The following is a 19,446-nucleotide window of genomic DNA, read 5'->3' on the forward strand; positions in this document are numbered from 1 at the left end:
TACAGCCTCATCTGATGCCCCCCTCAAAAACAAAAATGAGAACAAAATGAATCTATGTGGAGGAGTTAAGGAGGTAATACGTCTGACGCTTCATTTTCCCTCCGTAAACAGTTCCTTTAAAAAAAAAAACATCTAGAGCAGGAGTCTGCCTGGAGCCTTGTCGCTCTTTAACTGCTCCTTTATGGCTCCGTGACAATCTATAATTATTCATTCATACTGCGGGATAATGCTACCGTACCTGTAGACTTGCAGTCATTGAGCTAACGCTAGTTAGCCTCGCAAATCAGCCAATAACTTCCTTCATACTGCACATCTGACTCTGGGTAAATAAAAGGGGTTAAAATGCCAGAATCTCACCGTATCCCCTTAACGGTTTAATTTCCTGTGATTGTATGGCAAGGTGCTGCGTTGCGGTGGTTGTCATAGGAACAGCGAATATACTGTTTGGGGCCTGAAGTGTGTCAAACACACTTTGGTTATGACCGCGCGGTCGGTCAACGGCCCCCGGCTGCCCGTGGAGCCGTTGTACCGTTTCGTCCCATGTGTGAGAGAGTGAAAGCAAGAATGCGACTGTCAGGGTGTGCCTGTGTGTATTCATGAACTTAAAAAAAAAGTGAGTAAGAGTCTATGCACTTTGTACTGCATGTGTGAATGCATGTCTGCATATGTGTTTGCGTGCAGACTGCAAACCGAGATGAATCTTAGACACCTGAATCCAGGTGACTGAAGAAATGTCATTTTCCGCAAACATAGCACCATACGTGTTTTTTCAGGACATTCTTCCCAGTTTAATATTTTCATTAAACAGGAGCGGGTTTCTGTTTGAGTGTCACTCACCCCTTTGCCCATGAGGCCGTTATTGAGCGGCAGGCCAATGAACTGGAAGGCAGCCTCCTGGATGAAGTAGGGGTTGAGGATGCGCATCTCTGTGGGCTCCCTGGGTACGTAGTGTGCCACAGACTTCCAGAAGCCCTCTGTACCCCGCTGAGAGGGGAAGAGAGATGGTGAGTTTCAGGAAAGACATTGAAAGTAAAAATGTTCATCAAATTTGTAATTTTGAGGGGTGTCAAAGGAGCACTTCTTAGTATGAGGTAGCCAGAGTTTCAAACACAAAGGGATTATCTTTTATAACATTGACATAGAACACAAAAGGTCACATCACCCAGAGAGGCCCACCTACAAACTCACTCCCTACACGGACTGAGAAAATGGCCCTGTGCCTCGGGGGTAACATGGAGGATGGCCAATCGACCATAATTACGACCACAGCAGCGCCCCCTCATCAGCTAGGAAGTGTTACAGGAAGTGAGCCAAATCACACCCTGACCTCAGCATGGGTTCCCGGGAGCACTCACACCCCTCTGGTACCTCCTACTCCAATCACCAGAGACCAGACCCGACTGGCTACACCACACCGGAGGTAGAATACTCCCAAATCTAAAGACACGTACTGGCCTGTTGTCTGACTTCATATGCTCCAGAATGCCAAAAACAGACTTTCGCGTATACTTCACTCAAGACAATGAAAGTTGGAGTTACACATGTGAATGTAAAGCCAGAATGTAAGTAAGTAATTTTTCAGAAATATCTGCCAAATCCACAAAAATATTTAATAACATTAGCTAAGTAGCTATGGCTAGCTCTTGTACTCTGAAAACATCCCTCAGGCATCATGCCTGTACTGTGATGCGACACACACACACACACACACACACACACACACACACACACACACTCTAACAGTAGCATTCTGCCACAAACAGCACTGGTTGACTGACTAGCCTGCCTGTTTGCCTGACTGACTACCTTGCACACAATTCAAAGGGGTCGGCAGATGTAAATGGGAAACCTGTTCAAATATTCAGACGCCCGCCCTGCCGCCTTGATATTGGGGAGAATAATGGAAGAGGTGGTTAGATCGCGTGCTTTCAACCAGGGGCCTCCGAGCCCTCCGCAAGCCGTGGCAGGAAAACCTAATCTCTACTGTCAACACGCTGCTTGTGTTAGGGGATCTGTTTGGCAGAGGTGTAGCAGCAGTAAGTAATTTGTTTTACTGTGGAGAGCATGGTGCCGACTCAAATAGACGGTACACGTCACACACACACACACACACACACACACACACACACACACACACACACACACACAGAGACAAGAGTGTCATGTCTGAGTCAGACAAAGAAGTATTAAGAGAGTGCTGGAGAAAGGTACATCCAATTAGCAGGTAACAGTAGTGCTTTTCAATAAACACTGATAATTTCCAATAAAGCTACCTATAGCATCAAATGAGAGATATAGCCTATTTCTACAGGTTTCTGTATGTAATGAAGTTCTATCACTCAGAACCCAAAGAACTGTCTCTGAATGGGCCCCTGGGGGACAGGAAGTGATTTCCCCTGCGCTGTGACATGGGTCGGTGAGTCAGGAGATGGGCCGTTTGAACAGATAAAACAGGAAGCTGCAGAATGATCCTGTCCTACTCGCTCACACGCCATGCTAAACCTGAGTCAACCATACATATGCACATATGGATGTGCGAGCACAAACACACACATACACTATGGGGTGAGCAGACGTGTATGGCTTGTGTAGGGCGGTGACTGTGTTGGGTTGTGGTATAGCCTAAAGGAAATGGCTGTTCCCCCTTCTCTCGTGACAGGTTTATGGTTACATTGGTCTGGATTATTAGACTAAGTAACTGTCAAGTGAAAATATCCCTTTTAAAAGTTCATATTCTGTTAACTCATACCCAAAGAACATTGTTGACTCACCCTATAGTGATATTTCCTGTCTAAGGGGAGAAAGAGAGAATGAACGTGGATCTCAAACAGGCGGTTTAACCTCTCTAGGGTAGGGGGCAGTATTTTCACATCCGGATAAAAAACGTACCCGATTTAATCTGGTTATTACTACTGCCCAGAAACTAGAATAAGCATATAATTGTTTGATTTGGATAGAAAACACCCTAAAGTTTCTAAAACTGTTTGAATGGTGTCTGTGAGTATAACATAACTCATATGGCAGGCCAAAACCTGAGAAGATTCTGTACAGGAAGTGCCCTCTCTGACCATTTCTTGGCCTTCTATACCCTCTTTATCGAATACAGAGGATCTCTGCTGTAACGTGACACTTTCTAAGGCTCCCATAGGCTCTGAGAAGGCGCCAGAACGTTGAATGATGACTTTGCAGTCCCAGGCTGAAAAACAGTAGCGCATTTGGATAGTGGTCGATCTGAGAACAATGAGACGGGTGCGCACGTGCACGTGAAGAGTCCATTTTAGATTTTGTCTTTGAACGAAAAAGACGTCTCCCGGTCGGAATATTATCGCTATTTTACGAGAAAAATCGCATAAAAATTGATTTTAAACAGCGTTTGACATGCTTCGAAGTACGGTAATGGAATATTTTGAAATTTTTTGTCATGACATGCGTTTGCGCATCACCGTTCGGATAGTGTCTTGAACGCAAGAACAAAACAGAGGATAACATAACTATGGATTATTTTTTAACCAAAACAACATTTGTGGATGAAGTAGAAGTCCTGGGAGTGCCTTCTGACGAAGAACAGCAAAGGTAATCCAATTTTTCTTATAGTAATTCTGAGTTTAGTGAACGCCAAACTTAGTGGGTGTCAAATTAGCTAGCCATGATGGCCGGGCTATCTACTCAGAATATTGCAAAATGTGCTTTCACCGAAAAGCTATTTTAAAATCTGACACCGCGATTGCATAAAGGAGTTCTGTATCTATAATTCTTAAAATAATTTATGTTTTTTGTGAACGTTTATCGTGAGTAATTTAGTAAATTCACCGGACGTCTTCGGTATGTTTGCTAGTTCTGAACGTCACATGCTAATGTAAAAAGCTGGTTTTTGATATAAATATGAACTTGATTGAACAAAACATGCATGTATTGTATAACATAATGTCCTAGGAGTGTCATCTGATGAAGATCATCAAAGGTTAGTGCTGCATTTAGCTGTGGTTTTGGTTTTTGTGACATTATATGCTAGCTTGAAAAATGGGTGTGTGATTATTTCTGGCTGGGTACTCTCCTGACATAATCTAATGTTTTGCTTTCGTTGTAAAGTTTTTGCATTTGAGGTATTTGTAATTCGCGCCACTCTATACCATTGGATATTGGTGAGGCGTTCCGCTAGTGGAACATCTGTCCCTAACAGGTTTTAACTGACTTGCCTAGTTAAATAAAAATATGAAAAATGTATAAGGAAAACTATCACTAATTAATTATACAGTGCCTTCAGAAATTATTCACACCTAGAATTTTTCGTTGTGTTACAGCCTTTATTTTAAATTGAATAAATCAAGATTTTGTGTCACTGGCCTACACACACACACTCTCAAAGTGGAAGTAAGGTTTTTACAAATAATTTAAATGAAAAGCTGAAATGTCTTGAGTCAATAAGTATTTAACCCCTTTATGGCAAGCATAAATACGTTCAGGAGTGAAAATGTGCTTAACAAGTCACATAATAAGTTTCATGGACTCTGTGCAATAGTATTTAACATGATTTTTGAATGACTGGCTCTGTGCCCCACACATACAATTATCTGTAAGGTTCGTCGAGCAGAGTATTTCAAACACATATTCAACCACAAAGACCAGGGAGGTTTTCCAATGCCTCGCAAAGGGCACCTATTGGTAGATGGTCAAATACATTAAAAAGCAGGCATTGAATATCCCTTTGAGTATGGTGAAGTTATTCATTACACTTTGGATGGTGTATCAGCTCACCCAGTCACTACAAAGATACAGGTGTCCTTCCTAACTCAGTTGCCGGAGAGGAAGGAAACCGCTCAGGGATTTCACCATGAGGCTAATGTTGACTTTAAAACAATTACGGAGTTTAAATGGCTGTGATTGGAGAAAACTGAGGATGAATCAACAACATTGTAGTTACTCCACAATACTAACTTAATTGACAAAGAAAAGGAAGCCTGTACAGAATAAAAATATTACAAAACATGCAAGGCACTAAAGTAATACTGCAAAAATGTGGCAAGGCAATTCACTTTTTGTCCTGAATACAAAATGTTATGTTTCGGGCAAATCCAATATAACACATTAGGGAGTACCACTCTCCATATGTTCAAGCATAGTGGTGGCTGCATCATGTTATATGCTTGTAGTTGGTAAGGACTGGGGAGTTTTTCAGGATAAAAAAAATGACCAAGAAAGACTTACAGCTGTAACTGCTGCCAAAGGTGATTCTAACATGCATTGACTCAGGGGTTGAATACTTATCTAATAAAGAGTGTTTTATTTTTTATATTTTTTTATACAAATGTTAGAATTTGTCTTCAACTTCGACAGAGTATTTTGCGTAGATCGTTGACAAAAAATGAAATCCATTTTAATCCCACTTTGTAACAACAAAATGTGACTCACCACCTGGATTCGGTCTTATGTAGCAACATTTTAATATTTTTTTTTTTTACATTGGATAAAAGTAGAGACTCAGAGCTACAACATGGTATACAATACACTGCATTTGAGGAAACAATGGGAAAGTAATTCTGCTTTGAAAGTTGATCAACTTAAACTCACTTTTGAGAACAGTCTTTCAATGTTTTGGTACTACTATTGGAGAGCCCTCTTTGTCTACACCCATTCAGCATAGTTCACACACTCTTAAGCCTTAGCCCCACCCATCTCTTTAAGGGTTGATCCGAGCGTTCTGTACTAACTAGCCAGCTACTTCCAGACATTTAAGAGCGAGAGAACAGCTCACTGAACATTACTCGCCCTAGCAGAGCTGGTTAGGCTGTTATGTTATCCAGAATGTTGGTGACCGCAACTGTGCTGTCAGATTGTCCGTTCGTAAATGCAGAGCGTTACGCGTTCAGAGCGCACACTGGACGCTCTGGCCAATAAGTAGGGTTGATCCAAAAGCTCTGACCTCACAGCGACAGCCAAGCACCCAAGCTAACTGGCTAACATTGGCTAGCTAATTCCAGACACAATGAGAGAACACCCCACTCTGACCATTTTACTCACCCTAGTAGAGCTGGTTAGGCTGTTTTCATGTTATCCAGAGCGTTGGTGGCTGTAACTGTGCAGCTGGCAACAACTGAATTACGATTTGTTGCCGACAGTTACTGACACTGGACATATTCAACGGGTGTTGAGCGTTCAAAAATTAATCCGTTATTCATCAGTTCTCTGGCACACTAAGACAAGTATTTTGTTTATAAATGTAGCTAGATAGCTAGCTAGGTAAACAATGAATCCTAAAGCATGACGTAACGTCAGCCAGCCAGCCAGCTAATGTTAGCTAGCTAGCTAGCTAGCCAACAGTACACTTTAACTTGAAATTAAAATACTTTGTCAAAATTAGAAACACGTAACATCTAAAAATGTAGCTAGCTAGACTATCTTACCTGTGGTCTGAAATCGGAGTAGATAGCCAGAGTGAATTTACCAGCTAGTACGTCTTATCAACAGTTGCAGTGACATTCTATTGAAATGGATACTTGCATAGTGGAGTCTTTTGTTAAGACATGTAGCTAGCTAAACAATGGACCATGAATCTGCAGGTAGCTAACCAACCAGGTAATATGGCTATAACTAGTCAAGCAAATGTGTCTGATATATGAAGAATAAGATCATACACATAACTTTAGCTAGTGACCCAGCCAGCTAATGTTAGCTAGCTAACAGTACACTTGAAATGAAACCACTTTGTCAAAATTAGAAATGTGTAATATCTGAAAATGTAACGAGCTAGACTATCTTACCCGTATACATCATGGTTGAACGCCTCTCCTGTCTGATGCCATGCATGGTTGCCCTTTGAAGATAATCCAGACTTTGTAATCCAGACTGGTGTTTTCTCCATCTCCTTAGCTATCGTACTCAAATTCCACTGATTTCAAAATTCGATCATCCAGAAAGTGGAGTACACTTTAACTTGACATTAGGTTTATGCAGTTTCACTATGCGATACATTTTTTTTTTAAAGCCACGTTCAACACGATTACCTAGACATACTGACCAGTTCCAATAGACAGACGCGTGCTATATGGCAGAACAATCCAAATTCATCTCTCGGCATGTCCAGCCCACTCATTATCCCAGTCAATCATGGCTAGCGGGAAGGTTGCTCACTTTTTCTGTGGCTAAACCAACTAGGCTCGTAATTTAACAATTTTATTCGTATTTGCAGATGGCATACAAGTTTGGTATTAAAGGTACATGAAAGTTTACATGTTCGAGAAGGCATTTCTGCCAAAAAAACGCATTTTGATAAAAACATTTTTGACGTTCAAACACTCTCCTGTGAAGTCATGACTTCCGACATACGCCTAGTTTCCTGAATTGGGTCACGTACAAAAAGTCAAGGGGTATGAATACTATCTGAATGCACTGTAGGTCATATTTGATAGAAATCTGGAATCACTGCACAGTTACTTTAAGTGCGTGCACAAGGCTGTGTGCCCTGACGCCAGCACCTGTTATAACCGGCTTTAATTGGAGAGGCAATAGTTCGCATAGCGGGGAAAGAGAATGAGAGTGTGGTCAAAATTTCTCATCCAGACATGGGCTTCAGCTCTGGCCAAACTACCTCAGTTCCACCAGCGTTGACATTGGCTTACAGGGTGACCATATTTCAATGCCTAACAGTGGCTCATCAATGAGAGAACACAGACGTCGCCTCTTGGTCATATATTAAAGGTTGAAAAGGGGGAATGACTCAATAACCAGACATGGGACCTATGGGTGGGTCCCCGGTTAACTCAATAACCAGACATGGGAGCTATGGGTGGGTCCCCGGTTAACTCAATAACCAGACATGGGAGCTATGGGTGGGTCCCCGGTTAACTCAATAACCAGACATGGGACCTATGGGTGGGTCCCCGGTTAACTCAATAACCAGACATGGGAGCTATGGGTGGGTCACCGGTCACACAGTAATGAGACTTATAACAGGCCTGCTAGCCGAACATCCAGTGTTTAATTTCATCATACCGGAAAACGAAAGCAAATATGTTGTCACCCAGGGACCGACCCACAAAACAGAAAGACATGAACATCATTGTATTACATGGCCATCTAAGATGCTACACAGAATTGAATGAGTCCATACTACATGTTGTCATCTCAGTGAGATCAATGCTCACATTCCTATTCTACAGCCACAAATGTCCTCATTGTGGTGTTTGTGCCAGGGTGTGATTTTTCCCATTCAAGCCTCTGGTTATTTCAAAATCTTCCACATTCCCCAGCTGTCTTCTCTGGTTGGCACGAGGCCAGAACTCCCACCAGCATTCCAGTTTGGGAATTTCAACTTTGCGGAGAGAAAGGGGAACCTGATTGATCATTGAGCCCGTAAGCGATACGAGAGAGTCAGGCTAACGACCGCCTGCTTTCTTCCCTCGTGGCGGGATGTGTAACTGAGCCGACACAAAACCCAGCGGGTGAGTAAGGCTTCTTGGCCGAGTCGCCCTCCTCCTGCACCAGTCAATGGATGTCACTCCTGCCGGTGACCCTCTAAACTAGCCCCGCAGTGTGCCAGCCCAATGTTAAATCACTCTATAAACGTCACACAGCAAGAGGGTAGTCATCCTCTCTCGCTCTCTATCACCTATTATTTTTATTTATTTTAGTCATTTAGCAGACACTCTTATCCAGAGCGACTTACAGTAGTGAATGCATACATTTCATTTCATGCATTTTTTTTTTTGTACTGGCCCGCCGTGGGAATCGAACCCACAACACTGGCGTTGCACACACCATGCTGGCATTGCAAACACCATGCTCTACCAACTGAGCCACAGGGAAGACACCTCACTATTTCCTTCACTTACTTTCTTGGCCTCTTCCCTCAGTCTAGCCTCTGACTCAATCTCTAAATCTTCTCTTCAACACTCAACACGGCATAAAAAAAACAAAGGCCGCTTGGTTTAACAAATCTGAGTTACATAACAAATAGATGATATGAAATTACTTTCCAAAAGGCATCTGCTCTAACTGCCTAACAGTTCAACAACAATCAAAAAACAGGTGTAAGACTAGGTAAGGTAAACACTTTTCCCATGATGAGAAACAGGCGTCTGTGGAAAACAGAATGTGTATGGATGGTAAACACCATTGACCCGGAGGAGATCATTTTATAAAATGGGAGCATTTCTGGGAAAGTATGTTGAGTAGACCTAACAAATCATATCAAAATGTCAAGTGGTGTGTTTTTTAACTGGAGACTAACTATTTCTGTTGATCACCATCAAAGGAATGGCTGGATACGGTTTGTGGCTTTCCACAAATAGTCTGATACTTGAAAAACATTCATTGGCAGTCTGGCAAATCAACCTATGTGAGTGCTCTACAACAGAGCCTCTGGTAAGTGGCTCTGTCTAGTCGTTCCCAAGTCATAAGAAAATACAGATCAACCTACACAAGAGTCAAGGGCAGGATTAAAGCAAGACAATGCCAGGCCGGGGAAGAATAGAGCTGTGTACCAAGAAGGGAGGGAAATCGATCTGAATAGGAAAAATTCTTGCAACCAACAGTCTGATGAAAGTGGTGCTCAAGGACAGTCGTATTGAAAAGACTGAATGTCACTTAACACAAAATCCAAAACCCCCAAGAAGATTTTAAATCCCTCGCTGGAAAAAGTTGCGGCGGAACATAGTCTTCCATATACTTCAGGTGTTTAGATGCTTATCTCAAAAGGTTTGTACATTCCTGACCGATGTGTAATCGCAGCGATAACACTTTCAACCTCTACGGCCCACACATCCCTCTACAACGTGGCCAAAAGTATGTGGACATGCCTTTAAACGAGATGATTCTGCTATTTCAGCCACACGTCTAGGAGTAACAACGGCTCAGCTGCGAAGTGGTTGGCCCACACAAGCTTACAGAACGGGGCCGCCGAGTGCGGAAGAGTGTAAAAATACTCGGTCGCAACACTTACCTAGACACACACACACACACAGTTTCCTGCCTGTCTAATGTGCACGTACACATAACACAATGATATAACATACTGTGCATTTCGAGTGGAGGCTGCTGAGGGGAGATCGGCTCATAATGCCCGGAACGGAGCTAATGGAATGGCAGCAAACACCTGGAAACCATGTTTGATGTATTTGATAGCACTCCACTAAAGTCATTACCACGAGCCTGTTCTCCCCAATTAAGGGGCCACCAACCTCCTGTGGTGCATTCACTCCATAGATGTACAATTGAAGTGATGAAGAGAAGCCACTCAAGTTAAGCTCTGCTCCTCAATGGGAAGGAGGCGGCCTCAGTAAAACACCCTGGAGATGTCTAGCCTCTACGGCTTCCTGTTTGCATTTCAGTTCATGTATAGCCGAGGTAGATAAACCTCTGGAACCCACGCTGTTAAAGTAAAATTAGCTATTTTTACACTGTGCATGTTCTAGTTCACAACCATTGCTTGAGGGACCGAACGAGAGGGGGAGATCATGGAGAAAAGGCTAAAGGGCGAGAGAGGGAAAGAAGGGCAAGCAAGCGAGTTGAACAGCTCACACCTGCAGGCCATACACAGATGGTCATAAGGCCCTTCTATGCAAATAAAAACAAAACAAGCTTCACCCTGCGCCCAGCCACAAGCAGCTAGGCGAGACCTTGGACCAAGCTGGAAAGGGTAAGAGCACACCAGAGAGATGGACACTGACTCCCTGTCCAAAAACAACCCCATACCCCCTCCCAGTAGGCTACTCTTTAGATGTTCTGAAGGTCTGGAAGGACCCGATACACTGTAGATGTCCTGTAAGCAATAGGCGCTGGGCTTCCAATGGGCTTAGGAACGTTTCTGCCTTTTTGCTTGCACCATTCAGGTTCCTTCCGATCTGCTATCACTGAAGGGGTAGTCGTCAGGACTTGTTTATGGACCAGGCTAGAGCAGGTCACAGGAATGTACTACTAAGTGTAACTAAAGGTCTAAATAGCAGCACCAAGCTACAAACAAACCCAATTAAGGTTGTCTGGAGGTCATTAGCGCTGTGTACATGTTTAACTCAGAGTTTACGAGGTTCACAGTGTCTCATCACAATGTCCCACGGAGGAGGAACTTGAGAAAGAAATATGAAGGGGGGGAAGAAAGTTTTTGAAGGGCTCTTGCCACGAGAAAACCAGGTTGGCCAGACAGACCAAGGTTCCAGTTACCAAAGATCCAAAACAACCCAAACTCTATGAGGTACATAGATTCTTTCTTCCTTTGTTCAGGAGAAATCTGAAGCATTTGCCAATTTGCTTTTCTTGACACGCACTACGACCTCTGCCCTCTCTGGGGGTCACGTCAGTTTCCCTTCTCCCGGTCGTGCCGGGGTTATCCGGTGTGTGAAACCCATGCCTTCGCACTCCCATGACGGCAAACAGGGAAAACAATGGTAACACTTAACAGCATTCCGAGCCAAAGGAGGACTTGCGTGAACTATGTGGCCTCAGAGCGGTTTAGAGGGTGTCTTTAGACAACCCTTGTTCCACTGGCAGAGTCTGGAGCCGTTTACTTACAGCAAATAGACTACAGCAGACCTACAGCATGGTTCTCATAGCAGTTAAATTAGTACTTTAGCAAATTATCAAAATAATATTCAGTCTTCTCAATAACCCAGTCTTCTGTCAAAACCAGGGAATTAAGAGCTAGCCTACATCTGAAGGTGTATCAAAAGTTAGCAGGCTAAATTACTGATTCTGCTTTGTTTATAATAATCTGGATTTGACTTCTTGCATATACACAGATACTGCTTGGCTAATGTTCTTAATCCTTGTTTACTGGTAGGTAAATGTTTCTGTATAGTGTTTTTTCCACATTTTCTTGTTACAAAGTGGGATTAAAATTGATTTAATTGACAAAATACTCTGACAAAATGGTAGAACTTTTTAAACATGTATTAAAAATATATATATATTTTTAATAACAATAAATCTTGATTAGATAAGTAAGTATTCAACATGTTAGAATCACCTTTGGCAGCTATTACAGATGTGAGACTTTCTGGGTAAATCAGAGCTTTGTACACCTGGATTGTACAATAGTTGCACATTATTATAAAAATAAAAAATCTTCTAGCTATGTCAAATTGGTTGTTGAGCATTGCCAGCCATTTTCAAGTCTTGCCATAGATTTTCAAGCCGATTTAAGTCAAAACTGTAACTAGGCCACTCAGGAACATTCAATGTCATCTTGGTAAGCAACTTCAGTGTATAGGTTATTGCCCCGCTGAAAGGTGAATTTGTCTCCCAGTGTCTCTAGGAAAACATGATGCAGCCATCACTATGCTTAAAAATATGAATTGGTACGCAGTGATGTGTTGGATTTTCCCCAAACATAACTCTTTGTACTGAGGACATAAAGTTCCTATCTTTGCCACATTTTTTGCAGTTTTACATTAGTAACTTATTGCAAACTGGACGCATGTTTTGGAATATGTTTATTCTGTACAGGCTTACTTCTATTCACTCTGTCAATTAAGTTAGTATGGTGGCTACAATGTTATCGCTCAATCCTCAGTGTTCTCCTATCACAGCCATTAAACTCTAAACTGTTGTAAAGTCACCATTGGCCTCTGAAATCCCTCAGCGGTTTCGCTCCTCTCTGGCAACAAAGTTAGGAAGGACGCCTGTACTGTGTTTTTGTCGTGACTGGGTGCAGTGTTGGAAAAGGTACCCAATTGTCTTACTTGTGTTACAGTACAAATATCTTAATAGAAAACTACTCAAGTAAAAGTCATACAGTAAAATTATACTTGAGTAAAAGTTTTTTAAAAAAGGTTTTAAATATACTTAAGCATCAAAAAGTACATTTTTTAATTTCTTATATTAAGCAAAACATTTTGTTTTTAAAATTTTATTTACCAATAGCCAGTTGCACACTCCAACACCAGACATCACTTACAAATGAAGCATGTGTGTTTAGTGAGTCCGCCACATCAGAGGCAGTAGGGATGACCAGGGGTGTTCTCGTGATAAGTTCTTGAATTGGACCATTTTCCTGTCCTGCTAAGCATTCAAAATTAGTACTTATGGGTGTCAGGGAAAATGTATGGAGTAAAAAGTATATTTGCTTATTTAGGAATGTAGAGTTGTAAGAGTTGTCAAAAATATAAAATAGTAAAGTACAGATACCCTAAAAAACAACTTTAGTACATTCAAGTATTCACACTGACTGGGTGTATTGATACACCATCCAAAGAGTAATTAATAACTTCACCATGCTCAAAGAGATATTCAATGTCTACTTTTTTCCCCCACCCATCTACCAATAAGTTTAGATTATATTCGGATCCCCATTAGCCAACGCCAATGGCGACAGCTAGTCTTACTGAGTTCAAACACAGCGAATTATACGTTAGACAAAATACTTTACAATTTACAAACATTTAAAAACATAAATATGCAATGTGCGTGCGTCTATCAGTTACACATACATGTCAGTACATATACAAAACTAGGTGGCCTTTGTGAGGCATTGGAAAACCTCCCTTGTCTTTGTGGTTGAATCTGTGCTTGAAATTAACTGCTCGACTGAGGGACCTTACAGATAATTGTATGTGTGGGGTACAGAGATGAGGTAGTCATTCAAAAATCATGTTTAACAATATTACTGCAAACTGAGTCCATGCAACTGAAAATGTTGACTTCAAAATTAAATTGGGCTTGCCATAAAGGGGTTTGATACTTTTTGATTAAAGATATTTCAGATTTTCATAAGGAATTAAGTAATTTAACAATTTCAAAAAACATAATTCCACAGACACTATGGGTTTTAAATGTAGGTTGTAACAACAGGCTGTAAATGTGGGAAAAGTCAAGGGGTGTGAATACTTGCTGAAGGCACTATGTATGCATGCAAACATCTATACAGATGTCTCACTGATCGTGAGAAAGACTATCTGTCCCAGTTTCAGACTACGCGCATCTCTAGCTGTACTGCACAATCTATAAAGTACGACAGGCTCTCTCTAAACCTGCTAAGAATAAGCCGAGGTAAAACTCCCTAGAATGGAAGAAACCTTTCAAGTAGCGAAACTGTCTTAGAGACCAAACTCTGCCTTTCAACTGGATCTGGGGACGGATTTCCACCCGTGGCTGTCCCCTTTACTGTGTGTTGCTGTTTTTAGAGTATAAACACTATTCATAGTTGTCCATTTTAGCCATTCCTTTAAGATCCACAGTTCATTCTGAGCACTGAAATGGTTATTGGTTGCAAACACATATTTAGCAGATGTTATTGCGAGTGTAGTGAAATGATTGTGTTCCTAGCTCCAACAGTGCAGTAATGTATAACAACACACAACAAAACACATGAATGTAAAAGTAAAAAGAATGGAATTAAGAAATATCTAAATATTAGGATGAGCCATGTCGGAGTATGAATGCATGCATGTATGACCAAAAGTATGTGGACATCCTTTCAAATGAGTGGATTTGGCTATTTCTGCCACACCCATTGCTGACAGGTGTATAAGATTGAGCACACAGCCATGCAATCTCCATAGACAAACACTTGCAGTAGAATGGCCCATACTGACGAGCTCAGTGACTTTCAACGTGGTTCCGTCATAAGATGCCACCTTTCCAACAAGTCAGTCGATTCATATTTATGCCCTGCTAGAGCTACCCCGGTAAACTTGAAGTTCTGTTATTGTGAAGAGGAAACTTCTAGGTGTAACAATGGCTCAGCCGTGAAGTGGTAGGCCACACAAGCTCACAGAACGGGACCGCCAGGTGCTGAAGCACATAAAAATTGTCTGTCCTCGGTTGCAACACTCTACAGAGTTCCAAACTGCCTCTGGAAGCAATTTCAGCACAAGAACTGTTCGTCGAGAGCTTCACGAAATGGGATTCCATGGAGTGATGAATCCCGCTTCACAGTCTGGCAGTCCGACGGGCGAATCTGGGTTTGGCGGATGTCAGGAGAACGCTACCTGCCTGAAAGCATTGGTGCCAACTGTGAAGTTTGGTGGAGGAGGAATAATGGTTCGGGCTAGGGCCCTTACTTCCAGTGAAGGGAAATCTTAACGCTATAGCATACAATGTCATTCAACGATTCTGTGCTTCTTACTTTGTGGCAAGAGTTTGGGGAAGACCCTTTCCTGTTTCAGCATGACAATGCCCCCATGCACAAAGCGAGGTCTATACAGAAATGGTTTGTCGAGATCGGAGTGGAAGAACTTAACTGGCCTGCAGAGCCCTCACCTCAACACCATCAAAAACTTTTGGGATGAATTATAACGCCGATTGTGAGCCAGGCCTAATCGCCCAACATCAGTGCCCGACCTCACTTATGCTGGTGGCTGAATGGAAGGAAGTCGTTACAGCCTTATTCTAAAATGAATTAAATAAAAGTTCCTCATCAATCTAAACACAATACCCCATAATGACAAAGTGAAAACAGGTTTTTAGATTTTTTTGCAAATGTATTATAAATAAAAAACAGAAATACCTTATTTACATAAGTGTTCTAATGAAGGGAAGGATAAAGCTGATATTATATATTTTTTTTTTAACAAGCACTGAATATCTGCTGGTTCCCTTTTTGATAATGGTGGGGCCCAGGGCCTTTAATGTAAGCTCTGTTACAGTAAACTATCATATAGGCCCTCACGTGAACCATTTTAACATTGAGCCTGTTTCTTATGCTGAGGTCTATAAAGCATTAAAGGCAATAGACACTAAAAAGTATGCAGGTCCAGAAAACCTGGATAACTACCTCAAAGATAGCAGCTGGTATTATTACTGAACCTGTGGCTCATATTTTCAACTTGAGTCTCTTGACCAATTCCATACCCAGCATTTAGAAATCAGATTATGTCCTCCCACTGCTAAAGGGTGGCGATCCCTCAGATGCTAATAACTACAATCCTATCCTAGCCAAAGTCTATGAATCCCTAGCTAAAAAACTTAGCAATTGAAAATAACATACTAAGCAGGATTTAGTCTGGCTTTAGTACGGGGCACAGCACCACAACTGCAGCTATGGCAGTGGCAAATTACATCAATGCACTTGATAAAAAGCAACATTGTGCTAATCTGTTTGTTGATTTCTCAAAGGCATTTGATTCAGTTTACCATAAATTGTTGCTCACTAGACTCGGGTAACATTGGTCTCACTGAAGGGGCAGTAAATTGATTTAGGAACTATCTTAATGACAGAACACAATGTGTATATGCTGACAATCACAAGTCTAGCTTTCTTGAGATTAATAGAGGTGTGCCCCAGGGTTCCATTTTAGCTCCTGTGTTGTTCTAAGTTTGTGTTAGTGATTTGGGAAATGGGAAGCAACCAGCAAAGTTGCATCTATATGCAGATGCTACAGTCATGTATTAATGTGATCCTTCGCTGGTTCAGGTTGTTGAAGACCTCCAGACTGCTTTTCAGTCAGTGCAGGCCTCCCTTTACGGTCTTAAACTGGTCTTAACCTCTTCGCTATAGGGGGCAGTATTTTCACGGCAGGATGAAAAACGTACCCAATTTAAACAGGTTACTACTCTGGCTCAGAAACTAGAATATACATATTATTAGTAGATTTTGATAAAAACACTCTGAAGTTTCTAAAACTGTTTGAATGGTGTCTGAGTATAACAGAACTCATATGGCAGGCAAAAACCGGAGAAAATTCCAAGCAGGAAGTGGCCTGTCAGAATGTGTAGTTCTTCTTTTGGTTCTCTATCGAAACTACAGTATCTGTGCTGTTACATAGCACTTTCTAAGGCTTCCATTGGCTCTCTAAAGCCGTTAGATAAAATACGGAACGGTTCCGTATTTCACTGAAAGAATAAACGTTTTGTTTTCAAAATGATCGTTTCCGGATTCGACAATTTTAATGACCAAAGGCTTGTATTTCTGTGTGTTATGTTATAATTAAATCTACGATTTGATAGAGCAGTCTGACTGAGCGATGGTAGGCACCAGCACGCTCGTACGCATTCATTCAAACAGCACTTTCGTGTGTTTGCCAGCAGCTCTTCGCTATTTTAAATTTAAGTCATTTAGCAGACGCTCTTATCCAGAGCGACTTACAAATTGGTGCATTCAAGTATTGTGCCGTTTATGACTTCAAGCCTATCAACTCCCAAGATTAGGCTGGTGTAACCGATGTGAAATGGCTAGCTAGTTAGCGGGGTGTGCGCTAATAGCGTTTCAAACGTCACTCGCTCTGAGACTTGGAGTAGTTTTTCCCCTTGCTCTGCATGGGTAACGCTGCTTCGAGGGTGGCTGTTGTCGACGTGTTCCTGGTTCGAGCCCAGGTAGGAGCGAGGAGAGGGACGGAAGCTATACTGTTACAATGGCAATACTAAAGTGCCTATAAGAACATGCAATAGTCAAAGGTATATGAAATACAAATCGTAGAGAGAGAAATAGTCCTATAATTCCTATAATAACTACAACCTAAAACTTCTTACCTGGGAATATTGAAGACTCACGTTAAAAGGAACCACCAGCTGTCATCTGTTCTCATGTTCTGAATAAGGAACTTAAATGTTAGTTTTTTTACATGGCACATATTACACTTTTACTTTCTCCAACACTTAGTTTTTGCATTACTTAACCTGTTGGGGGTAGGGGGCAGTATTGACACGGCCGGATAAAAAACGTACCCGATTTAATCTGGTTACTACTCCTGCCCAGTAACTAGAATATGCATATAATTATTGGCTTTGGATAGAAAACACCCTAAAGTTTCTAAAACTGTTTGAATGGTGTCTGAGTATAACAGAACTCATATGGCAGGCAAAAACCTGAGAAGATTCCTTACAGGAAGTGGCCTGTCTGACAAGTTGTTGTTCATCTTGGCTCTTTTTATTGAAGACTGAGGATCTTTGCTGTAACGTGACACTTCCTACGGCTCCCATAGGCTCTCAGAGCCCGGGAAAAAGCTTAACGATATCGAGGCAGCCTCTGGCTGAAACACATTTACGCTTTTGGCAAGTGGCCGATCAGAGGACAATGGGATTAGGCGCGTGCACGAGTCGACCCTGTGCTTTATTTTCTTTCCTTTTTTTACCTAAACGCAGATTCCCGGTCGGAATATTACCGCTTTTTTACGAGAAAAATGGCATAAAAATTGATTTTAAACAGCGGTTGACATGCTTCGAAGTACGGTAATGGAATATTTAGACATTTTTTGTCACGAAATGCGCCATGCTCGTCACCCTTCTTTACCCTTTCGGATAGTGTCTTGAACGCACAAACAAAACGCCGCTGTTTGGATATAACAATGGATTATTTGGGACCAAACCAACATTTGTTATTGAAGTAGAAGTCCTGGGAGTGCATTCTGACGAAGAACACCAAAGGTAATAACATTTTTCTTATAGTAAATCTGACTTTGGTGAGTGCTAAACTTGCTGGGTGTCTAAATAGCTAGCCCTGTGATGCCGGGCTATCTACTGAGAATATTGCAAAATGTGCTTTCACCGAAAAGCTATTTTAAAATCGGACATATCGAGTGCATAGAGGAGTTCTGTATCTATAATTCTTAAAATAATTGTTATGCTTTTTGTGAACGTTTATCGTCAGTAATTTAGTAAATTTTTAGTAAATTTACCGGAAGTTTGCGGGGGGTATGCTAGTTCTGAACGTCACATGCTAATGTAAAAAGCTGTTTTTTTTATATAAATATGAACTTGATTGAACAAAACATGCATGTATTGTATAACATAATGTCCTAGGTGTGTCATCTGATGAAGATCATCAAAGGTTAGTGCTGCATTTAGCTGTCTTCTGGGTTTTTGTGACATTATATGCTAGCTTGAAAAATGGGTGTCTGATTATTTCTGGCTGGGTACTCTGCTGACATAATCTAATGTTTTGCTTTCGTTGTAAAGCCTTTTTGAAATCGGACAGTGTGGTTAGATTAACGAGAGTCTTGTCTTTAAAATGCTGTAAAATAGTCATATGTTTGAGAAATTGAAGTAATAGCATTTCTAAGGTATTTGAATAACGCGCCACAGGATTACACTGGCTGTTACGTAGGTGGGACGATTTCGTCCCGCCGGCCCTAGAGAGGTTAAACCAAATTGAACATGTTTCATTATTTATTTGAGGCTAAATTGATTTTACTGATGTATTATATTAAGTTAAAATAAGTGTTCATTCAGTATTGTTGTAATTGTCATTATTACAAATAAATGTGGAGAAAAAAAAAGTTAAAAAAAAAAATTGTGAGGCGTCTGTTTTAGAGGTCGGCCGATTCTGATTTTTCAACGCCGATACTGATTTATTGGAGGACCAAAAAAGGCCGATTATTATTATTTTTAAAATTATATATATAATTAAAATATATATATAATAAAAAATTTATTAAAAAACCTGTTTGCTTTGTCAAGATGGGGTATTGTGTGTAGATTGATGAGGGGGGAAAACAACTTAATACATTTTAGAATAAGGCTGTAACATAACAAAATGTGGAAAAAGTCAAGGGGTCTGAATACTTTCCGAATACACTGTAC

At 41.2% G+C, this 19,446-nt stretch overlaps 1 protein-coding gene across 16 annotated transcripts in view; it reads right to left on the reverse strand.

Annotated features, from left to right (window-relative positions):
* LOC106568968 (CMP-N-acetylneuraminate-beta-1,4-galactoside alpha-2,3-sialyltransferase) overlaps positions 1 to 19,446 on the reverse strand; it is a 104,368-nt gene that overhangs the window by 27,930 nt on the left and 56,992 nt on the right. For all 16 annotated transcript variants that reach the window (XM_045693903.1, XM_045693899.1, XM_045693908.1 and 13 more), the window contains one exon: positions 838 to 984. In XM_045693903.1, coding sequence (XP_045549859.1) covers positions 838 to 984 — 147 coding nt within the window. The remainder of the gene's footprint in view (positions 1 to 837; positions 985 to 19,446) is intronic.

The sequence above is a fragment of the Salmo salar genome, chromosome ssa14 (genome assembly GCF_905237065.1).
Source record: "Salmo salar chromosome ssa14, Ssal_v3.1, whole genome shotgun sequence".
In the NCBI taxonomy this organism is placed as follows: domain Eukaryota; kingdom Metazoa; phylum Chordata; class Actinopteri; order Salmoniformes; family Salmonidae; genus Salmo; species Salmo salar.